The sequence below is a fragment of the Magallana gigas genome, chromosome 7, assembly GCF_963853765.1.
Source record: "Magallana gigas chromosome 7, xbMagGiga1.1, whole genome shotgun sequence".
NCBI lineage: Eukaryota > Metazoa > Mollusca > Bivalvia > Ostreida > Ostreidae > Magallana > Magallana gigas.
The window spans coordinates 50,851,069-50,870,406 of NC_088859.1; the positions used below are offsets into that span (position 1 = coordinate 50,851,069).

At 34.5% G+C, this 19,338-nt stretch overlaps 3 protein-coding genes and 1 long non-coding RNA gene across 6 annotated transcripts; 2 read left to right on the forward strand and 2 right to left on the reverse strand.

Annotated features, from left to right (window-relative positions):
• The first annotated feature begins 9 nt into the window (after positions 1–9).
• LOC105331506 (28 kDa heat- and acid-stable phosphoprotein) lies at positions 10–18,281 on the forward strand. Its single transcript, XM_011433728.4, has 7 exons — positions 10–152; positions 922–1,046; positions 1,896–2,021; positions 2,367–2,497; positions 15,597–15,748; positions 17,065–17,119; positions 17,394–18,281. The coding sequence occupies exons 1-6, from the start codon at positions 143–145 to the stop codon at positions 17,094–17,096; spliced, it is 576 nt and encodes a 191-aa protein (XP_011432030.1). The 5' UTR covers positions 10–142; the 3' UTR covers positions 17,097–17,119; positions 17,394–18,281.
• Positions 3,187–5,263, reverse strand: LOC117692979 (uncharacterized). 2 transcript variants are annotated; one of them, XR_010707957.1, is made up of 4 exons: positions 4,823–5,263; positions 3,950–4,015; positions 3,678–3,797; positions 3,187–3,524 (listed from the first exon to the last, which is right to left on the reverse strand). It is a non-coding gene; the product is annotated as an uncharacterized lncRNA (long non-coding RNA). The 2 variants fall into 2 exon arrangements; XR_010707956.1 differs by having other exon boundaries at positions 3,191–3,524; positions 3,678–3,788.
• LOC136269753 (uncharacterized) lies at positions 5,268–10,958 on the forward strand. 2 transcript variants are annotated; one of them, XM_066067130.1, is made up of 5 exons: positions 5,268–5,471; positions 6,400–6,470; positions 7,642–7,788; positions 8,343–8,417; positions 9,176–10,958. In XM_066067130.1, the coding sequence occupies exons 1-5, from the start codon at positions 5,458–5,460 to the stop codon at positions 9,388–9,390; spliced, it is 522 nt and encodes a 173-aa protein (XP_065923202.1). In that variant the 5' UTR covers positions 5,268–5,457; the 3' UTR covers positions 9,391–10,958. The 2 variants fall into 2 exon arrangements, with proteins under 2 accessions (XP_065923202.1, XP_065923201.1); XM_066067129.1 differs by lacking the exon at positions 5,268–5,471 and adding an exon at positions 5,498–5,795.
• LOC136270212 (putative nuclease HARBI1) lies at positions 11,736–14,272 on the reverse strand. Its single transcript, XM_066067128.1, has 5 exons — positions 13,578–14,272; positions 12,788–12,900; positions 12,527–12,638; positions 12,277–12,400; positions 11,736–12,003 (listed from the first exon to the last, which is right to left on the reverse strand). The coding sequence occupies exons 1-5, from the start codon at positions 13,993–13,995 to the stop codon at positions 11,739–11,741; spliced, it is 1,032 nt and encodes a 343-aa protein (XP_065923200.1). The 5' UTR covers positions 13,996–14,272; the 3' UTR covers positions 11,736–11,738.
• Positions 18,282–19,338: the final 1,057 nt, after the last annotated feature.

Consider the following 19,338-nt stretch of genomic DNA (forward strand, 5'->3'; position numbering starts at 1 on the left):
TCCCGAAATATCTTGACTGTGTGAGGGAGTATTCATTAATTTTTCTTTAATTTTACTTGCGGACAAGTTGCGAAGAACTAAAACAACCGTAAACAATAACTACTCCTGCGTGAAGAAAAGGCGAAGTGTGGCTATACTGAACATGCCAAGAGGTAAGAAGATGAAATCTCAATTACTCATTCGTTTTAGAATAATATTAAATGAGAGTATTATGATATTGAAACAACAGCATGAACATGCCTATAGTTCAGAAAAAATGTATTCAACTATACAATAGCAAGTAGGGAAAGATTCACGAATGTTGCCATCTCTCTACATCTGTTCACAACTACACAAAATCAGTATTTTTTGCTAAAATATTTCTTTTTTCCACCAGTAACCTTTTCAATGGCTTTTAAAGAAACTAGAGCAGCTCAGTGTATATTATTCCGAATTTCCTTTAGGACTAGTAAGATGGATGAAAATCATATTGATAATGTATGAGTATCAATAATCTGTGACTTCTCTAATGCATGTACCAATTCTTACCATTTTAACAAGTCCTTGGACTTTCAGTAGGATGTAACTATCTATTTCTTGCGTCAAAACAAGTTAAAATGATGCTGGTATCAAGAGAAATATACACCGATTGCGTACCTTAGCCCAAAAGCCAGACAAATCTTGATGATTTCAAAAAGCAATGGCTGAGTGGCCTACAATGAAATAGACAGGCCTACGTCACATTGCTGTTTTACACAACTACCCAAAGTCCAAGCTCTTGTTAAAATGGTTCTATATGTTGTGCGGTGCTGCTGTGCATTGTTGAGAAATGGTACATGGGGAGAATTGGTTGTAAGCCACTAAAGTGTTCATTACCAAACTAACGGAATACAGTACACTGAAGAACACGGGTTTAACTTTGTTTCTGTGTTGTCTTTCTAGGTCGTGGAGGAAGGGGAGGGGGTTATGGTCCCAAGAAGAATTACAAAGGACAGAGACGACATTTTACAGATGCAGACGAACTTAAGCAACAGCAGGAGAGGGACAAAAAGCAGCAAGAATGGAGGGTAATGTCTCCACCTTAGGAGCAGATTTATACAGAGTCAATGAGTCGTCTGATGTTTTTTTCTTCAATGTTATAAGTCTTAATATGTAAATAGTGTGACCGTTGGACCGAGCGCAGATTTAACACAGTGCAGTTTAATTTTTGTACAACAAAATTTATTTGAAATGCACACAGAAGGATACGCCTGGTTGCCTACTCAAATGATTAGCCAAAGTTTAACTAAACGTCGCGTGCTCAGTCTACATTATGACATCATGTTTCAGACGTAAAACGTACACGTTTTGTTCTCAGAAATAGCCGAATAGAGTTACGTTATTCTGAACTCTTTTTATTTCTTCTTTCATTGTTTATCAATTTAATTCATATTAATGCAGCGGTAACAAAATTGTAAACTTTATTCAGTATCTAAAAGATCAGTTCCTTGATGTGAATGTTTTTATTTTTCATCTGATAATTTGATAGATATACATAGAACTAGTCGTGTTTCTTGATTGAAGCACTATTGAAGCTTATCTGTTTCCTTTTTTAATACTTTTAATTCGAATTACCTTCTATTGAAACACCGGTTCATTTTAATCAAGTTTAGGCGCAATAAACATCGATAAGTACCAGTCAATCAATGATCGAACTAACTTTTTAAAAACAAAATGGCTGCCAATATGGCGGCGCTCAGGGCTGGAAGAATTTTTTTTTGGCCTTAGTACCCCTGATTTAACTTTCATTTTTCAATGATTTTCCTATATATACATTGTACGTGTTACCATTAATCCTTGCTTTGCGAGGCGGGCTTTGCCCGCTTCTCGCTGCGCTCGGTATAACAATAAAGCAGTGAATTCTTTGTGTATTTTAGAGACAACAGGGAATAGAAAGTGATGAAGAGGAAGAAGAGGAACCAAAAGCCACAGCCAAGAGTCAAGGTGCCCCAGGAGAACTGCCCCCCTCAGACTCGGATTCAGAAGAGGACAGTGAAGATGAGGTATTGAATTCTGCCTTTGTTTGTTAAACATAAACTGGTATACTCATGTATTTAATTCTCTTTGTGGAAAATGAACGAGAAGTTAGAAAGAAAAAAACGAAACTAAAAAGATTTTTTCCTATACACACAATGTAAAGTTAATGATATTGGGAATTTCTAGATATTAAGTAAAACAGCATTTTTGGGGTGTCCCCAATATGGGAAGGGTCCGTTTATTGGACCCAAATCAAAGAGATTGACAGCTCTGCTGTATTTTAAAAGGTTCTAGAACCAAAGTTTGGACTTTTTGCTTGCTACTTGTTTTTCCTTCAATACAAAGATAATGCACTATCTTCTTGATTGTAGGGAGATAAAAAAGCTAAAGGGGTGGAACATTTGATAGAAATAGAAAATCCAAATCGAACAGGAGCGCGTCAGCTAAAGAAAGTCACAGAATTAAATACCACAGGAAAAACACAGCTTTCACGGCGTGAGAGGTAAGTCCACTGAATGAACTGATTTTTATAGATGTCAAAATAAGTATCGGTAGAGCTGTATTGGTAAAGCAGCCACAATGACCAAGGTACAGGTTACTGAACAATGTACAATCAGTAAAGCTGCCACAATGACCAAGGTACGGGTTACTGAACAATGTACAATCAGTAAAGCTGTAAAATACTTCTTAAAACATGAGAGGTTATAAGTATAATGAGAGTACAAAATGTCACGAAATACATGAATGCATAACTGTAGCTGGAGTATGATTGGCTTAAATACCTTATAACGGGTGTTCTCTACAATTCGAAATTTTTCCAGTTCAGACCCTAAGGTATAAAATTATATTCTGCATTTCCAATTTCTGCGTCTACATTAGACGACAAAAAATAAAGTCAACCGTAGTTAGTGTTATACATTGAACAACACCTTTCTTAAATGATTGTTTATCTATATGAATAATCCTTAAGCTATTATCATAAAAGACTGTTGTTGTTTTGAATGAGCTTTGCAAATAAATATCAGAGATTTGCTTGGAAAACATTATCTACACATGTTGATCCATAAATGTAACCTTAAAGGTAAATTACGTTTCATAATTTGTCACTTTTTAATAGTGTATTTTGTTTTAAAATTATGCTAGAATATCATTCAAATATAGTTATGTGTTAATTCCATACATGCCAACTTTTGAAAATCTCAATGGGGGATTTTACGCGCGACGACATTTTCCTAGAAGGAAATTTCGCGGCATTTTGTCGTGCAATTGCTTTGTATAAACAATTGAACTTTTAGAAATTCATCTGTTTCTTTATCTATTTATCATAATCCTAATGTGTTTATCAAACAATCTCCTCTTTCAAATGAAATCATAAATAAAGTACATAACTTTATTTTAATATATTAAATCAATCTTTATTAAATCAATCTTTAAAATCTCAACAAACAATAAATAGTATGGTATAGCAGTTCAAAAAGCACTAAGTTCTGCAATGCAGTTGGCAAACAGGACCTCTGCTCTTGTGACATCTACAAAATAAAAAGAATAATTAATCAAATATCAAAAAGGCATTTATGGGTCAAGTTGCTATAAAAATTGAAAGAGAGTATTTATAATTGTTTCCTGGCTTAAAATTCTTTAAGGATATTATATACTAGCTTATTAAAAAAATGAGTTTATACCTTCATCTTGCTCCAATTTTGATTTCACAAAGAAGTTGGTAGCAGCAGGTGGCTTGATGGATGGCTGTTTTCGTGTTCTTTGTAACATCATTCATTCCACCATGGTCTACCCTAAAGTCCCTCAAAATAAAAAAATTTAATAATCATAAGATTAACATATCTATTATTCTTGTAGATATTTTATAGCTTGTGTCATGTGAACACAATAGAATATACCCTATCAATAAATATATTCAGTTCAATCAGTTGTATTATATATAAGTTAAAAATACCTATTGCACGGCAATATACATGGTTGTCATCCAATTACGATCCCAATAGTCATTCCGAAAATCTGCCTCCCGACACGGGCCCTGGAAGTTATTGTAAATATATTGCACGTGCATGTATAAAAAAGTAAGGGTAGGACACTCTTTTGGGGGCGAAATCGGGTTTGACGAAGTCTGGGCGTTCCTCATACGAAATTTCGCGATAAATCGTTCAAGTATACTTTACTTACGACATATGTATACATTCGTTCCGCTCCAATGCTGTTACGTCGAAGAAAAAGGTGTTTTTATACATCCAAGTGCCTAAGAATTTTGCTAGACTGGTTTACATCCGGTTTAATCGCAGTGAATCGAAAGATAAGTTCTGATTGGTTAATAATAACATAAATCTGCTCGTCATTAAGGTGGCGAAACTGATAACAATTTATGGCGAGTATGTGTCAAATGTTTGAAAGGAGTTATGCATATAGATACTGGGTAGTTTGGCCTTTCAACAATGAAATGCGAGAATAATGAAGAAGATTGACAAATATCGATAAGAAATTAAAGAATTTATTTCATTATTGACCAATCAGAACTTACCTTTCAATTTACCTTTCGATTCACTGCGATTAAACCGGATGTAAACCAGTCTAGCGAAATTCTTAGGCACTTGGATGTATAAAAACACCTTTTTCTTCGACGTAACAGCATTGGAGCGGAACGAATGTATACATATGTCGTAAGTAAAGTATACTTGAACGATTTATCGCGAAATTTCGTTTGAGGAACGCCCAGACTTCGTCAAACCCGATTTCGCCCCCAAAAGAGTGTCCTACCCTTACTTTTTTATACATGCACATGCAATATATTTACAATAACTTCCAGGGCCCGTGCCTCCCGATATCGGGATAAAAGTTTCTGGCGGTTTCTTTGGAGGTGTAACCCCATTCTTGTCGAAGTTTGTGTAAAAAGTGTGGCATTTTGCTATTAATCCCGATTAATTACTATCAAAACATGCTCCTCATTAGGTTTGCAAACACCCACACACAGATAGCGTACAGGTAATTACACCAATTCACACATCCCGATACAGGTAAACAGCAATGGCGGTCAGAATCCCGCTTTTTGATTGGTTATCGTAGACAAGCAGCGCGGGATTTGAAATTTTAGATGGAAATCGGGACTTACTGTCGTAAAACGGGTTGGATTTTTTGAGAATCGGGATTTCGGGGTATTTTGACAATCCCGATCGGGATATCGGGATTTGTATTTTTGACGACGTGAAATCGGGAGAATCCCGCAAAAATCGGGATAGTTGGCATGTATGTAATTCTATGATCAGGCTTCGGGGCCACCAACATATAAAAATCTCAGCTCAAATCTCAGCCTCAAATCTTAAATTTCTGACTCTGGTGAGATTCTGCTAAAACGGTGTGCCACCAAACTTTCTCAGAGTCGCCTCACGAGAGTTGAGTTTTACGGAAAAATCTCAGCTTATTTTCGTTACCGCAAGCGGCCTCGCAGGAAAAATGGCGTCGATCGGGTAAGTCAACTCTACTTTCATTTTCTTGTTTATCGCGTTATTTATGTAAATTACATGTGAAAATTATAACTGACGTCACATGTGATAGTCGTCTGCATGTAAATATTATTCATTACGTTCAGAAATGGCGAGCGAGTGTTCTGAAAGTGTCTCAGACGCCAGTTTGAAAATTAAAAAACCTAACTGGACCGAGTTAGAAAAGAAAATTTTGGTGGAAGAAGTGCATTTGAGGGAGGGTTTATTGTTTGGGAAATTTAAGGGTGCTGGGGGTGGGAAGATAGCGAAGGACGTTGCCTGGAGAGAGGTTGCACAGGCAGTGAACGGGTATGTTGAAATTGTTGTTTTTATTTTAGGGAATTCCCAAAGTGTCACATGGTTTTGAGCGATAAATATAGAATAAACATGGATACTGATACTTCCATGCGGGTTCACAGAGTTGGATGGTTTTCCCCCTGATGCAAAACCAGTCTTCAACACAAAAAAAATGCGATAAGTTTTGTTTTTATAGTCCTCTTGAGTGATAAATTAATTGCTTAATGGCTTAATTTGAACTTGGTATAATACGGTGCACTGCTCTATAAATCAAATGTGATTAGAAGAAGCAGGCCCTTAATCATCTAAAATCTATAAGTGCAAGCCAAGCAGTTTTTGTTATACATGTATATCTTGTCTTGATTTTGTACATTGCTCATTAGTAATTTGAATATCATTTATGAAGAAAATTTTTTTAAAAGTACAGTACACAATAAAAAAAAATGTTATATACTGTGAAAATTACTTCTTATTTAGGGGCATATAAATTATGGAAAACTTTTCATTGTCAAGACAGTTCATTGGTTATGTTTTATAAATTGTATAATGATGTGCAATGTACACAGATTATTTATCCAAATTGAGCATCACTGCATGACAATAAATACTATTTTAGGAGCAGTGGTTCGGGAATACTGAGGACAAGTGGGGAGGCTGCCAAGCAGTACAGTAACTTGAAGCAGAGGGGTAGGTACATGTGGTATAACTGATTCATTTATACCGTGGAATCATTAGAATTTGTTATGGCTTAATTTTCGTGGTTTCTGTGGGAATGAGCACTTCCCCATGAATTTACATCATAGGTAGAAATTAAATTCATTCCTTATAATAATATTCGAACAACTGAAATCAGAAAATAAGGCATATTGTTTGTTAAAATGACGATTCGTGTATGATTTAAGGAGGCCGATTTGGGTTTTTTTGCGGAAAAACTACAATAGCATAACTCTTTATATTTTAACCATATGTAATTTAAACCAACTCTAGTTTATTTGCAAAGGTTCATGAAAATCGACCGTCTGGTTCTTTTAAGGGACCATCTCAAAATAGAGGTACATTTACTATAGGAATATATAGGAAACTGCATTTTCCGCACATCAAAGCAGTTTTAAAAAAATACTACAATAGCTTTTTTTCTCAAATTGTTATATATGATTAGTAATAGCTTTTCCTACCTTATATGTAAAAAACACAAAATTCTACCGTCTGGTTTTTAGTGGGGGCCATCTCAAAATATTAAAATGCACCAAATTTTGCTATATATTTGGATCATCACGAATGATGATTGGTATAATGGATTCATTCCAAAAATGAGGAAAATGTCCTCGAGGATAGCATCATTCTGTATATAAAATTTCAACAGCGTACAATTTTTACTTTTTTTTTATTGTTATTTCTTATAACGTACTTCTACAAAGCTTCATTTTATCATAACGTCATAAAAGCGCAACGGCAATGCTCCCCTACCACACAACGTAAAAATCATGTTAAAAATAAAAATTTCCTTTAACAATCGAAATATTTTTATCTGTATTTTGTTTATTGTGTTCAATTTTATAAATGATATCGAAAAAAATTCATAAGAAGTATAAATCAACTGTATTATATTAGAATGCGCAAAAACATGCGCAATGCAAACTAAAGTCGGCCTCCTTAATTTGTAATGTCAGGCAGATTATAACGTTTGGCATGCATGTCGTATCATGACGTTACTAGGCAAGTTATGTTATATGATATATATTATGAAATGTTTAGCCAATCAAATTAGGTGATATATTTGGTTTGCATAATGATGATTATTGTTGAATAATCTTTTTATCTTTAAATTTCACTAACAAGGAATGATGATCAATTGTAGCCAAAGGAAAGTTATCAGAAGCAAAACGCCCAAAGACAGGAGGGGGTCCCAAGCCACCAAGCCCCACACCAGTTGAGCTTTCCATTTTGGAACAACTGGAAGGAAGGCCTTCCCTTGAAGGAATATGTGGAGGAATAGATACAGCGGGTAACTATATTGTGTTGTATATTGAAATATTTACTTTTGCAAATATGTTTCCCTATATGAACCTATAAATTAAAACATTTAATTCTGTATCAACTTTTTCATGATGTCAAAAAGTCATAGCACAGGCTTGAATTATTGTTTACATAACATCTCAGTAATTCTAACAGTTCTAAACTATTTGCATTTTTCAAATAATAAATATGCAGCAATGTTAAAAAGTTCAGTGGGATATGAACTTGGGTGGTAAGTGATCAAATCTTCTGAGAAGCCCTTCTGAGAGTTTATGTTAACATGTATAGCCTGAAGGGCAGAGATTAAAAACAACAGTGTGGTGTTTCTATCACAATGTAAACCAGATTTCATGGTACTGACCCACTTCTTTGTATATGATATAAAAAAATGAACCAATTGTTAAATTTATGAGAAAGTTAAGTACAGGATATACTGGTATATCAAACCCCAACACTTATTTGTATGTGAAGTTTCATGTCCAAAATGTTGCAAAAAAAAATAGGAACAAGCATATTAAGAAACTCTGGCAATTTTTATTTAAGATCCAGTGGAAACTCAGCCTTCCACCTCTTCTTCAGCATCTTTAGATGTGCCTGCAAAGAAGAAGGATGTACAAGGTAGATAAATTCTTAAATCATATTTTGATAGAAACAATTATAGAAAGTACACAGGGCAATGAACTTAGTTGGTACATGATCAAATTCTCTGAGAAGACCTTCTGGCTTCAGATATTTTGATCATGTGTAAACCAAGTCCATATCCATGTGATCATTCCAACATTACCCATATGATAAACCTTTGCTTTATCAAATGGGTGATGCTTTATCAAATACCTCCGGTCAGAACTTTTTTTATCACTTCAACACTTCAGTTACCTATTTTCGAAGATTTGCAAGTACTTTCAACGTAACTATATCTACCACAAAAATTCATATAAAATGGATTTTGTCCAAAATTTAAATTACAAGTATGAACTTCAAGGAAAACACTTAACTGCGTAGCATATGCGTCGGAACCTGGGTGCTATTGGAAGAGGGGGCTTAGCCCCTCCCCCCACCCCTTTTTTGGCAAAGTTGTACATAACCGTAACCAAAAGACCCTTTTTTCTTGTTTGTCAAGATTTTTTTTGTAAGTTAAGCCCCCTTCAAACTTTCAAATTGCTTTGTGTAGTTTATAAAACTGCAATTTACATTAACTATCAAGAAGTTCATCCTGACGACGCGATGAAAACAAATCGCTCTGGTTGTGTTGTGGTGGGGGTATCACTAGTGAGCATTAGCTCACAGATATCTTGTTAATATGGTTATTATTGCTCAGATGAGAAATGTGGCCCATGGGCTTTTTGTTTTATTTTGTTGTTGTTTTTATAATACAGATTCTGGTAAGAAAAAGAGGAAGCTTACCATCCTGGAGCTAGAGGAAAGGAACCTATCATTAGAGAATGATAAACTTCAGGAAGAAATAGAGAAGCTGAAAGACGAGAGACAGCTCATTGTGGCCAAGAAATCATATTATGACCTAAAATTCCAAATTTTATGTAATAATAATCCTGAGGTAGTAGCTCAAATGTTGAAGAGCAATGAATGTTGAAAGTTTTTACATAGAAATTTACGATAGGTAAGAGCTGATATCTCAGCACATTTCTGGTGCCATATAATGACATTTTTACTCCTAATTAATCATATATCCACTTCATTTTTGAAGAGTTTTTCCTAATGAACCGAAAATATAACTTTGAGCTTTTCTGATAAAAAATTTGTCTATTGTGGTTGTTGCCATCATTCATGTTGTAATCTTTTCACAATTTCATCTTCAGAACTAAAGGTCAATTTTAACCAAACTATGAACAAAGCATTTTAATATGAAGGTAATTGCAGTTTCTTAAAATAGAAAGTTATACATGTCTTCTTTCAGAGGGAGTTAATAAAGAATTATTGGTTTTTCAGCTCATTGAGACAAAGTGTCCCGGGGGGGGGGGGGGGGGGGGGGAGCTTATGCCCTAACATTACTAAACTTGCATTGATGGTGCACGTTATGATACTGATGCACCCGACAGGCTTGAGTGCTAAATCTGAGCTATAGGTTTCGGATGCTGGAGGAGGTTAAGTTTTTTGGAACAGGTCAAATGTTTTATAGATAATAGCTTTTATAGCTCACCTGAGCTGAAAGCTGAAAGTAAATATTTTGATGTATTTTGTGATATGATATTGTATCGTGTAATACTATATTGTATCATATTCGCGGTTTATAAAGCGTAAACTGCCCCAAGTTATGTTGTAAGAATCAAAGGATGCAATATTGTATTTTATATTATTGTATTGATAAACATTGTATCTTATAATACTGTATGAAATGAACATATGATTATCATACCAGCTTTTAACATATGATATAGTGTCAAAACAGTATCCAAGAAGGAAAACTATGATTTTCATATAATATGCATAAGGTGGTGTCATAAAGGTGATGATTTTTTTTATAGGATAGAAGACAAAATGTTATAATATCTTCTTCTGACATATGAAACAATGAAAGGGGCTTAATGTTTAACATAGAAATTTGTGAAGAAATATTTGATCGTCTTTGTAAACAAGACCTAAACATGTAAATATACGTTGAGTATTTTGTATTGGATCCCATAAAGCATACTTAAAGTAATAGCTATTTATATTGCACAGGTGAGCAATGTGGCTCATGGGCCTCTTATTAATATTTACTATTCAAAATATATTATGCCACTCTAAGCTTTGGATGATAAGCTTCCTCTTTGAAAATAAGTCATTTTTGTTCTTAATGATGTGTGCATTTTAAGTCACTGTCCACTGAAGAATGTTATATGATATGATTGTGATACATTGCACTTTTAGCAATACATGTATTCAAGTTTATGCCAGTATGATTTATTCACTGTAGTTTGTAATACCAGTAAGAATTATATGAAAGTTGTAATGAAAGAATAATTGTTTCATCTTTTATATATATTTGACAATGATATTATTTTAACAAGTTGAGATGATGCGTTGTATTGCTTGTTTAATGTTTAAGTAGTTTACATGTACATGTATTTGATTGAATGGTGGATATATGTGACTACATGTATATACGTAAGTTGCTTTATCTGATTGTTTTCAACTCTATTAAATGTTATCATCAATGATTATTTTAGCACCAATTGTTGTATTTATTTGTAGTCAGTGAAATATCCTGACATTCATTAATTCATTATTATTATACCCCCCGCAAACAAAGTTTGGGGGGGTATATAGGAATCACCTGGTCTGTCCATCCGTCCGTCTGTCTGTCCGTCTGTCTGTGCAATCGTGTGCGGTCCATATCTTTCTTATGGAGAAACATTGGAAGTTCTTACTTCACACAAAGATTGCTTATGACCTAAGGGTGTGTCATGACCTTGACCCAAGGTCATTCGGTCAAGGTCACTGGCAGGAAAAAAATGCAAAATTCATGTCCGGTCCATATCTTTCTTATGGAGAAACATTGGAAGTTCTTACTTCACACAAAGATTGCTTATGATTAAAGGGTGTGTCATGACCTTGAGCCAAGGTCAATTGAGAAAGTTCAAGGTCATTGTTTCAAAAAAGCTAAATTCTGTCTGTGTCATGTTTTGTATTAATGGAAATATTAGAAGCTAGAAATTAACAGTTTTCAAAAATAAAGCAGTTGTTATTGATAGAATATGGACAGTGAAATAGATTCATCCAATATTTTCTATATTATAGCAAAAATACACGCGTTATGATTTTTTTCTTAGCGGGGGGTATCAATTGTGAGCTTGCTCACAGTACCTCTAGTTATAATTATTCATTAATCAATTCACCATGTTAGTAATATGTATAAGGTACCGGTACATAAAGTAGTAAATTGTAAACTGTAATTTTATAATTAAAATTCTAAGATGTTGACTTTGCATAGAAACGTACTCATAAGAAGTATGTATCTCTCACGTGGTCCCTCACGGTGCGTCCTACAGCGTCTTCTGGAACCCTAACGTGGACGTCCACGGCCACATCAACTGCATTCGTCAAGTCTGAGTCTCTCAGAATGTCCCTCCGTTGAATACCTATGTTGTGGAGAATAGCACATGATGTCACTATTCTGCACGCTCTTTCAGGCTTGGTCCGAAGGCCACAGTGGAGGGCATGAAATCTCTTTTTCAAAATTCCAAATGTTTGCTCAATCGTGACTCTGAAATGTTATTGAAGAACTTGCATGCAGCAATAAATAAGATTTTTAAAGTGAAATGTAATATCGCTTTATTATCATATTCCACTATACATGATTGCAAAATTTGATACTACATGTATGTGCCTTATAGAGGTAGCAATAATTTAATGACATACTCAAGCATTGTGGCTGATTTTTAGAAAATGACAGGTGTGAAATTGATTTTTGTAAGTTTTCAATTTATTTACAAAGTTTGTTTCGTTTTGAGGCAGAAAACATTATGCAATAGGTAACCTTGTTCTACAATGTGCTGCATTATAGCGTCTGTTTCCAGGAGCATCTTCCGCTATATACGGGGTCAAGAGATAAGGTTTCAGGCCGTATCCAGAATCTCCTAGTAGAAAGCCCGATAGATGCCCTGTTTATCAATATATTTAAAATAATTACTCATTGAAATTTCAGCTTGTACTTCGTGAAATATCTCATACACAGTGTATCAAGAATTAAAAAATACAGGACATCTTGGTACAGAATTTCCACATGCCTTCTTCCATAAGTGTGCATAAGTTGGATTCCCTGAAAATCCGAGCATCGTGCACACTTCCTGGCCACTTAGCAACGACATCCAACACTCTAAACTGAGGATCACATGTCATCTGAAAATGTTTATATATATATTTTAGAAGGGTATATCTAAAACATGGGGGAAAAAAGATGTTCAAGTTGACTTGCTGTTTAAATAGTTTTAAAAAAATACATGGAACAACAGATGTATTATATTTCAATATTTTAATTGTTTATTTACCTGTACATTGAGCGCATAAAAGCCTTTACGGCATAAATAATCTGCTTCATTTTCTGACGGGGATACAATTTTTATCATTGTTCCATCTACACAACCAATAACACCCGGGAATCCTGTGATAAAATATTATTATTAAATTGCATGAACATAAACATGAATGCACGTGTTATTTTATAATTGGGGGTGGGGGGAGGGGATCCTCAATTCTGTACTTTCTTTAGATCTTTCTATCTGCCCTTGTGATACCGATAATTTTAATTAAGAAACATTTGAGTTCATTAATTAAAAATTAAAAACACGAATATTTAAGAAACAAATGAAATGAAACACGGTAAATTTTGACAAGTCGTTTGATCCACCACTATTGTTCTTATACTACATGCGCGGATCCATAACTTCTCATTGGGGTCATAGGGATAAACTTGTTTACCATGGGGGTCAGAGGCTTATTTATGGTGTACTTCATGTTGTGAATACATGTTGTGAATTTAAGGTGGAATGGGGGCACCTTTCGATATTAATGTAGATAAATCTCTAGATCCGCGCATGCATTGATAAAACCTTTATTTGCTTCAGCCATTCATATTATGTAATGCTGTTGTATGTAGAGTTTTTTATTGATTTTTTTTGTATGAACAGTGTTATACAAATGTGTACTGTAAGTAAAGAAGTACCGTTATATAACGTTACCGGTAAAACATTTGCAAATTATGTAGGTCTATGTGTGATCGGGTTCAGGATTCATTCTTTATTGGGTGAAGGTCAACAAAATGCAGACGCTATAATTTACCTGCAAGTTTATGGAAGTTGTTTTTGATGCCAGAAATCTCATCTCTGCCAGGCAGACGAATAAATTCCTTGACATGATGACAGAGAAGGTCAGTCACCTGACGTACGGCTCTCCCTGCAGAACTCTTGGATACTAATAGCGTGTCCCCAATGGTAATATAGAATGACCCCGTAGCGAAATAGCGTAGCGCTACTAAAACTTGATACAGAGGGGTAAGAGGGTTGTTACGATGGCTGTGGTATGTTAACCGGTCTTGCATTAAACTAACAAGGAACATAATAGTTTCTGGGACAAATCGATACCTTTCGAATACCTCAGCTTCATTGAGGGTCTCTAGGGGATTGGAACGATCGTTGAAACGTCTCGGAACTCTATTGCGACGGCGACGTTGACGTTGCAGACGTCGTCTGACGGCCATTTTTGATGAGTGAATTCACGTGAGATTTATTTGAGGTTACTGTATACCAATCTCAAGATTTTCTGAGAAATCTCAAATTTTTTTCTCATTTGAGTCAGAAAAAACATTGGTGGCACGCACGTTTAAGAAAAATCTCAAATTTGAGAAAAAACTCAAAGTCAAGTCTGAGTTTGAGAAAAAATTTATTTGGTGGCACAGTTTGGTGAGAAAAACTCAAATTTTCTGAGAAATCTCAGATTTGAGAAAATCTCAGCGTTGGTGGCCCCGAAGCCTGTTCACTCCAACGGCATTGAACTGAAATGATAATTAATATGAGTTAATCATGTGTAATTACAGAATACAGACTATTGAGTAACATATTGACCACAGTTTAGAGTACATCTGATAGATGTGGCAATCATTGTACATGTATTTAGTGTAATTTAAGAATATTTTGCGATTTTAATCAGGGTTGGCCGGGAAATACCAGTGCTGGGAATTACCGGTGGTAAATACCGGTATTTCCCGTCCCGGTAAATTCTACTGTTTTCCACTAAACTGGGAAATACTGGGAAATACAAATTTATAATCTTTATTTCTTTAGTTTGTTCAATGTAAAACTTATGTTTATGATAAAAGATATTAACAGTAAGCATCAAAAACCAATTTATTATACTTCCCCATTTCACTGTCAGTTTATAAATCTTAAATTCACCAGATCACCTATTCCAAAAGATTTCTATATATAGCTGCTAATGTACAAATTTTAGTCCAGTTTTTTTTAACTTCAAGTTTTGTGTTTTACAGATTTATAATTCAAAGCACAAAATAAACTGTTATAATTAGTGTAGGTGTTGCAAGTAAAAATTCAATAATCACACATGTTGTTTTAATAAATAATTACAATTGACAGTTTTGTGCTCCTGTTTTGGGGAGATATACACTATGAGTGGGGCTAATTGGCTTCTTCTTAGGTGTGTTGCATACTGAGGTAGTGACACAGTTACACTTTATTTTTCCCAATTTTCTTGCCCCATTTTCATATTCACCAAATAACCAGAAAATGGAACCTTTGATATCATGTTTATGATAACTGTGTAGATGCACCTATACCTGATTAAAGCCTTAAAAACAAATTACAATGGTATATGAATGAACCATGTTTTGATTATTCATAAGAGATAACCAATGCATTACTGACCAGTCAAAACTTGTTAAAATCAAAGAACATTATAAAATGTCATTGCTGACAAGGTGTACTATTGTCTACATCCCTACAGATTTAATTAAGACTAATGTCCTAAGTATGAAGTACTATAATATGTAGTTGTACTTTATTTCCCAGTATTTCCCGGGAAATACCAGTAATTCCCGGGAATTACCAGTATTTCCCACCGTCCTGGGAAATATGAGTATTTCCCGCTTTTTTGCCAACCCTGATTTTAATTTCTGAAGATTTTTTATACCCTCAAAATAACCCCAGAAATAAACAACAGCAGAAAATACCTGTTATACAAAATGATTGTACATTATTTATCTAAAAATATGCAGTGTCACGAATATTGGCTCCCACAAATTGGAATGTTTCCACAGTAACTTTAATGCTATGAACACATTTTTAGAGAGGAGTTGGAGAAACAGCAGGCCAAGGTGCGGTACCAGCAGCTTCACATGGAGGGGAAGACGGACGAGGCCCGGGCAGATCTCGCTCGTCTGGCCATCATACGGAAACAGCGCGAGGACGCAGCTAAGAAACGAGAAGAGGAACGAAAAGGTATGACAGCATTGTAAAGGGCTTTTATCTAATGAATAAAAATGCCTTACGGCTGACAACACAGAAGATTAAGGGCAGAGATAACTGATCAGTTAAACAAATTAGTATGACAATACAAATCGTGAAGGGTATATTACTGCATGGAAGTTTTTTTTACTGATAAACTTAGGGCGAATTTATTGATCAAAAACTAGTTCGAGTTTAGGTTTATGGTTTGATAATAGTTTCATATCTGTTTGAAACCAGTTGGGTGGTTTAAAGGTTTAGCACTAAATGGAAAGATTGTTTGGAAAAATGGCTGTCATTGCACTTGCATACCTACTTGATTTGTTCTTGAAATCTAAAGAAAATAATTTTTGAACTCATCTGCATTTCCATGAAAGTCTTTATTAAACAGTGCAGACAATTTTTTTCCTGGCAATAGCCACATATAAGGTTATTCTGCGAACCCACTGCAAAATTGGCTTTTAACACCATATCAATATTTTGGAAAAGTGAATGCTGCTATGAAAAACTACCGGTATATAAAATTCATTTTTCTACACATGTATCAATAGAGATCATTTGATTCACTCAAGGCGTTTGAAACAAGTTAAAAATGACACTGGTTTCAAGTGAGATATCCACTAATTACGTGGCTTAGCTCAAAAGCCAGACAAATCTTGTTGATTCAAAGAGCCGTAGTCGTATGGCCAGCAATGAAATAGACAGGCGAACTTATTACATGCATTACAATGTGTACCCCCGGTACTAAAAAAATGTTATGAGCAGATCTTTCAATGAATTCTTTTTTTTTCATTAACCACTTTGAAAGGTTCTCCTTTGCCTGTTGTAAATTGCAAAGGGTAATTCTCAGTGTTAGTAATATGGAATCTCTCTCTTCCACATTATTATTTTGGTCAGTACTATATGTACTATTATAGATCCTTTGAGACACATATGTTTAACGTTAGAACGATACCCATATGCTTCGCTGAGTTTATTCTTTGACTCATGTGCCACACTTGAGTATCAACAGCTCTCTTTCGAACACCTCTCCGCCATCTTGAAAGGATTTAAAACCCCCAAAACCGCACTCGAAGGTGGTTTTAGGTTTCCTGGAAACTTCTTTTAGTTTAAAGCCAATAAATACAAAAACTAGTTTTAGTTTAAAACTAGTTCAAAACCAGTTTTGCAAATAAATGAAAAGTTTGCAAAACCGAATTAAAACCTAAACTATTTTTTTATCAATAAATTCGCCCTTAAAATAATTGATGATATTACTTTTTTAGAACAAACAGTGATGAATTTATTGAGAGCAAACTTTGTTTTTTTAGCTGCAGAGGAAGCAAAGGGAAGTAAGAGCTGATAAAAGACACACTATAGAACAATGTAAGTGAGACTTTTCTATGATAAAGAGGAAGCTAGATTTTATATCTGTCATTGCTGTCATAAAAGTACATACACAGGACAGTAATACATTTTCCTTATTGTGAGCTTGATTAATTTTGAATCATTTTGTATTAAAAAGCTTATAGCCAAACCAAGTTGTTTATTGAAAAGGGGAGTTTACAACTGTCATCATATTAAATCCTTTGCTTTGATGGTTATTGGTGAGACTGGAGATTGCATCAAGTAATTACTGGTTGTGTTAATTGTTTTACAGAGTATGACTGAAGCTGCCCATCTGGAGCCTGTGGTTTGCATGTGTTTGTTGGAGAACAAAGATTAAATGTTATTTTGGCAAGGGACATAAATTTGTTAAAAAATTAACACAATATTCCATTGTTTACTTACTTCAAAATCATCAGCAGAATTAATCAGTGGAACTACTTAAGAATGGATAATTTCAGAAAAGATAGAGTACTATGCGCACATGTATTTATCGTTGCAGTTTTTATTGTATTTTCAATTATCAATAATTATTTGGACTTTATACTTTAACTAATGCACACAGGTTGTTCAGTTCAAACTGATGTACCCTTTCTCTTGAAACAAGGCATGATAACATACCACAATTTGTGTGCTGTACTGCACAGAAACAGACTGATGGAATTGTTCAATGTAAAAAGTGCTTCATTTTCATTTGTATATTTTAATAAAATTATCAAATTCATGTACATGTAGAAATCTTCAGTCCCCTCTCCTTACTCCTGTTTGAGCCTACAATCTTCCCATAATGGGAATCAAAGGTTTGGCCGATTATGATGTATACGTTTAGTGTACAAGATTTGTTGTTGCTTACAGTCTAATTACCGGTATATAGTTTTGACTTTCCTTTGTCAACATAAAAATTTGTTGTCTTCAAAGAATCTGTGCAAGAATTGTTAAAAAATGGTGAATTTAATTGATTCTTTAAAATCATTATTATCAGGTGCAGGTTTTGTGATAATATTAATTTCTTTAAGCCCTCAAAGAGAAACCATGTAATAGAACGGTTGCTTGTAACTTACCTGTAATATCTGGTTAACTCTTGTGTTAAGCTGGTATTGTTGTCTTGCTTATGGACTGTACATGTATTAACCGAACAGAATAAATGTGATAGGGAAGCAGACTTGGTTCTTTTCTATACGAGATGTTACACATTAAGGAAGGCATGTGATGCTTCCTTAGTTAAATTATAAGGTCTTAATGTACTGCCATTATTCTTGGACAGTTTATTTAACAGTTTATAAGATGTATTAATTGTTGAAATATTCCAGCATTTGTTCGTTGTTTTCACCTGCTTAGGACTTGTGTAAATGATATACATGTAGACCAATACATCTCCAAGATTTTGTCCAAGAAGTGGCACCCCTGCGAATGTTATTGTCATTCAAATTTTAGACCACGTGGTTTAATTTGACCCTTTCAGTTTCGCAGTAAAAATCGTACCTCCTGTATAAAGTCTATTTCACAGTATCTAGGTTCTAGTAGTCAAATATAAAATCTAGAGGTTTATTGATTTTAAACTTTATCACATTCTTCATTAATTGGTGAATAAAATGTGTTCTAAAAATAAATGTGACTATACAAAAATTAGTTTTTGTCTGCTGTTGCAACAACTAACATGCTTAAAAAAGATCCCTCCTGAGGATTAATTTTCGATCCGCGCCTGACCTAGTAATAACATCAATAGTGAAACAGACTATATCATTTTATGCAGAATGTTCCTTGAAAATGGCTCGATATACTAAGTTTTAATGCAAAATAGACACCCATTATTTTTTTAAAACATGGTATTGCACACCACAAGCATCAAACATGGCTATGATTTTATTAAGCAACCCAATGTTTATATTTTCAACCCCTCTACACGTGTTTGAACACGAACGATAACTCTATTCTGAATATTATCGTTTAATATAAATAACTGCTAGATGGTAAAATAAGACATACATCTTGAAAGCTTTTCCCGTTTTAACATAAATCAAAGTAGGATATGATATGAAAAATGACCAGTACTTATGTATTTTGAGAATATTATCTGAACACCTATACTTCCGCTCGAAATTTCACAGGAACTGAACAAATATCGGTGAAGTCTCGTGAACTTTCATTCGAGCACCTCTGGATTTATTACTTCCTTAGCAACGATAAAGAAAACATTCCGAACACATTCGCAGGGGTGA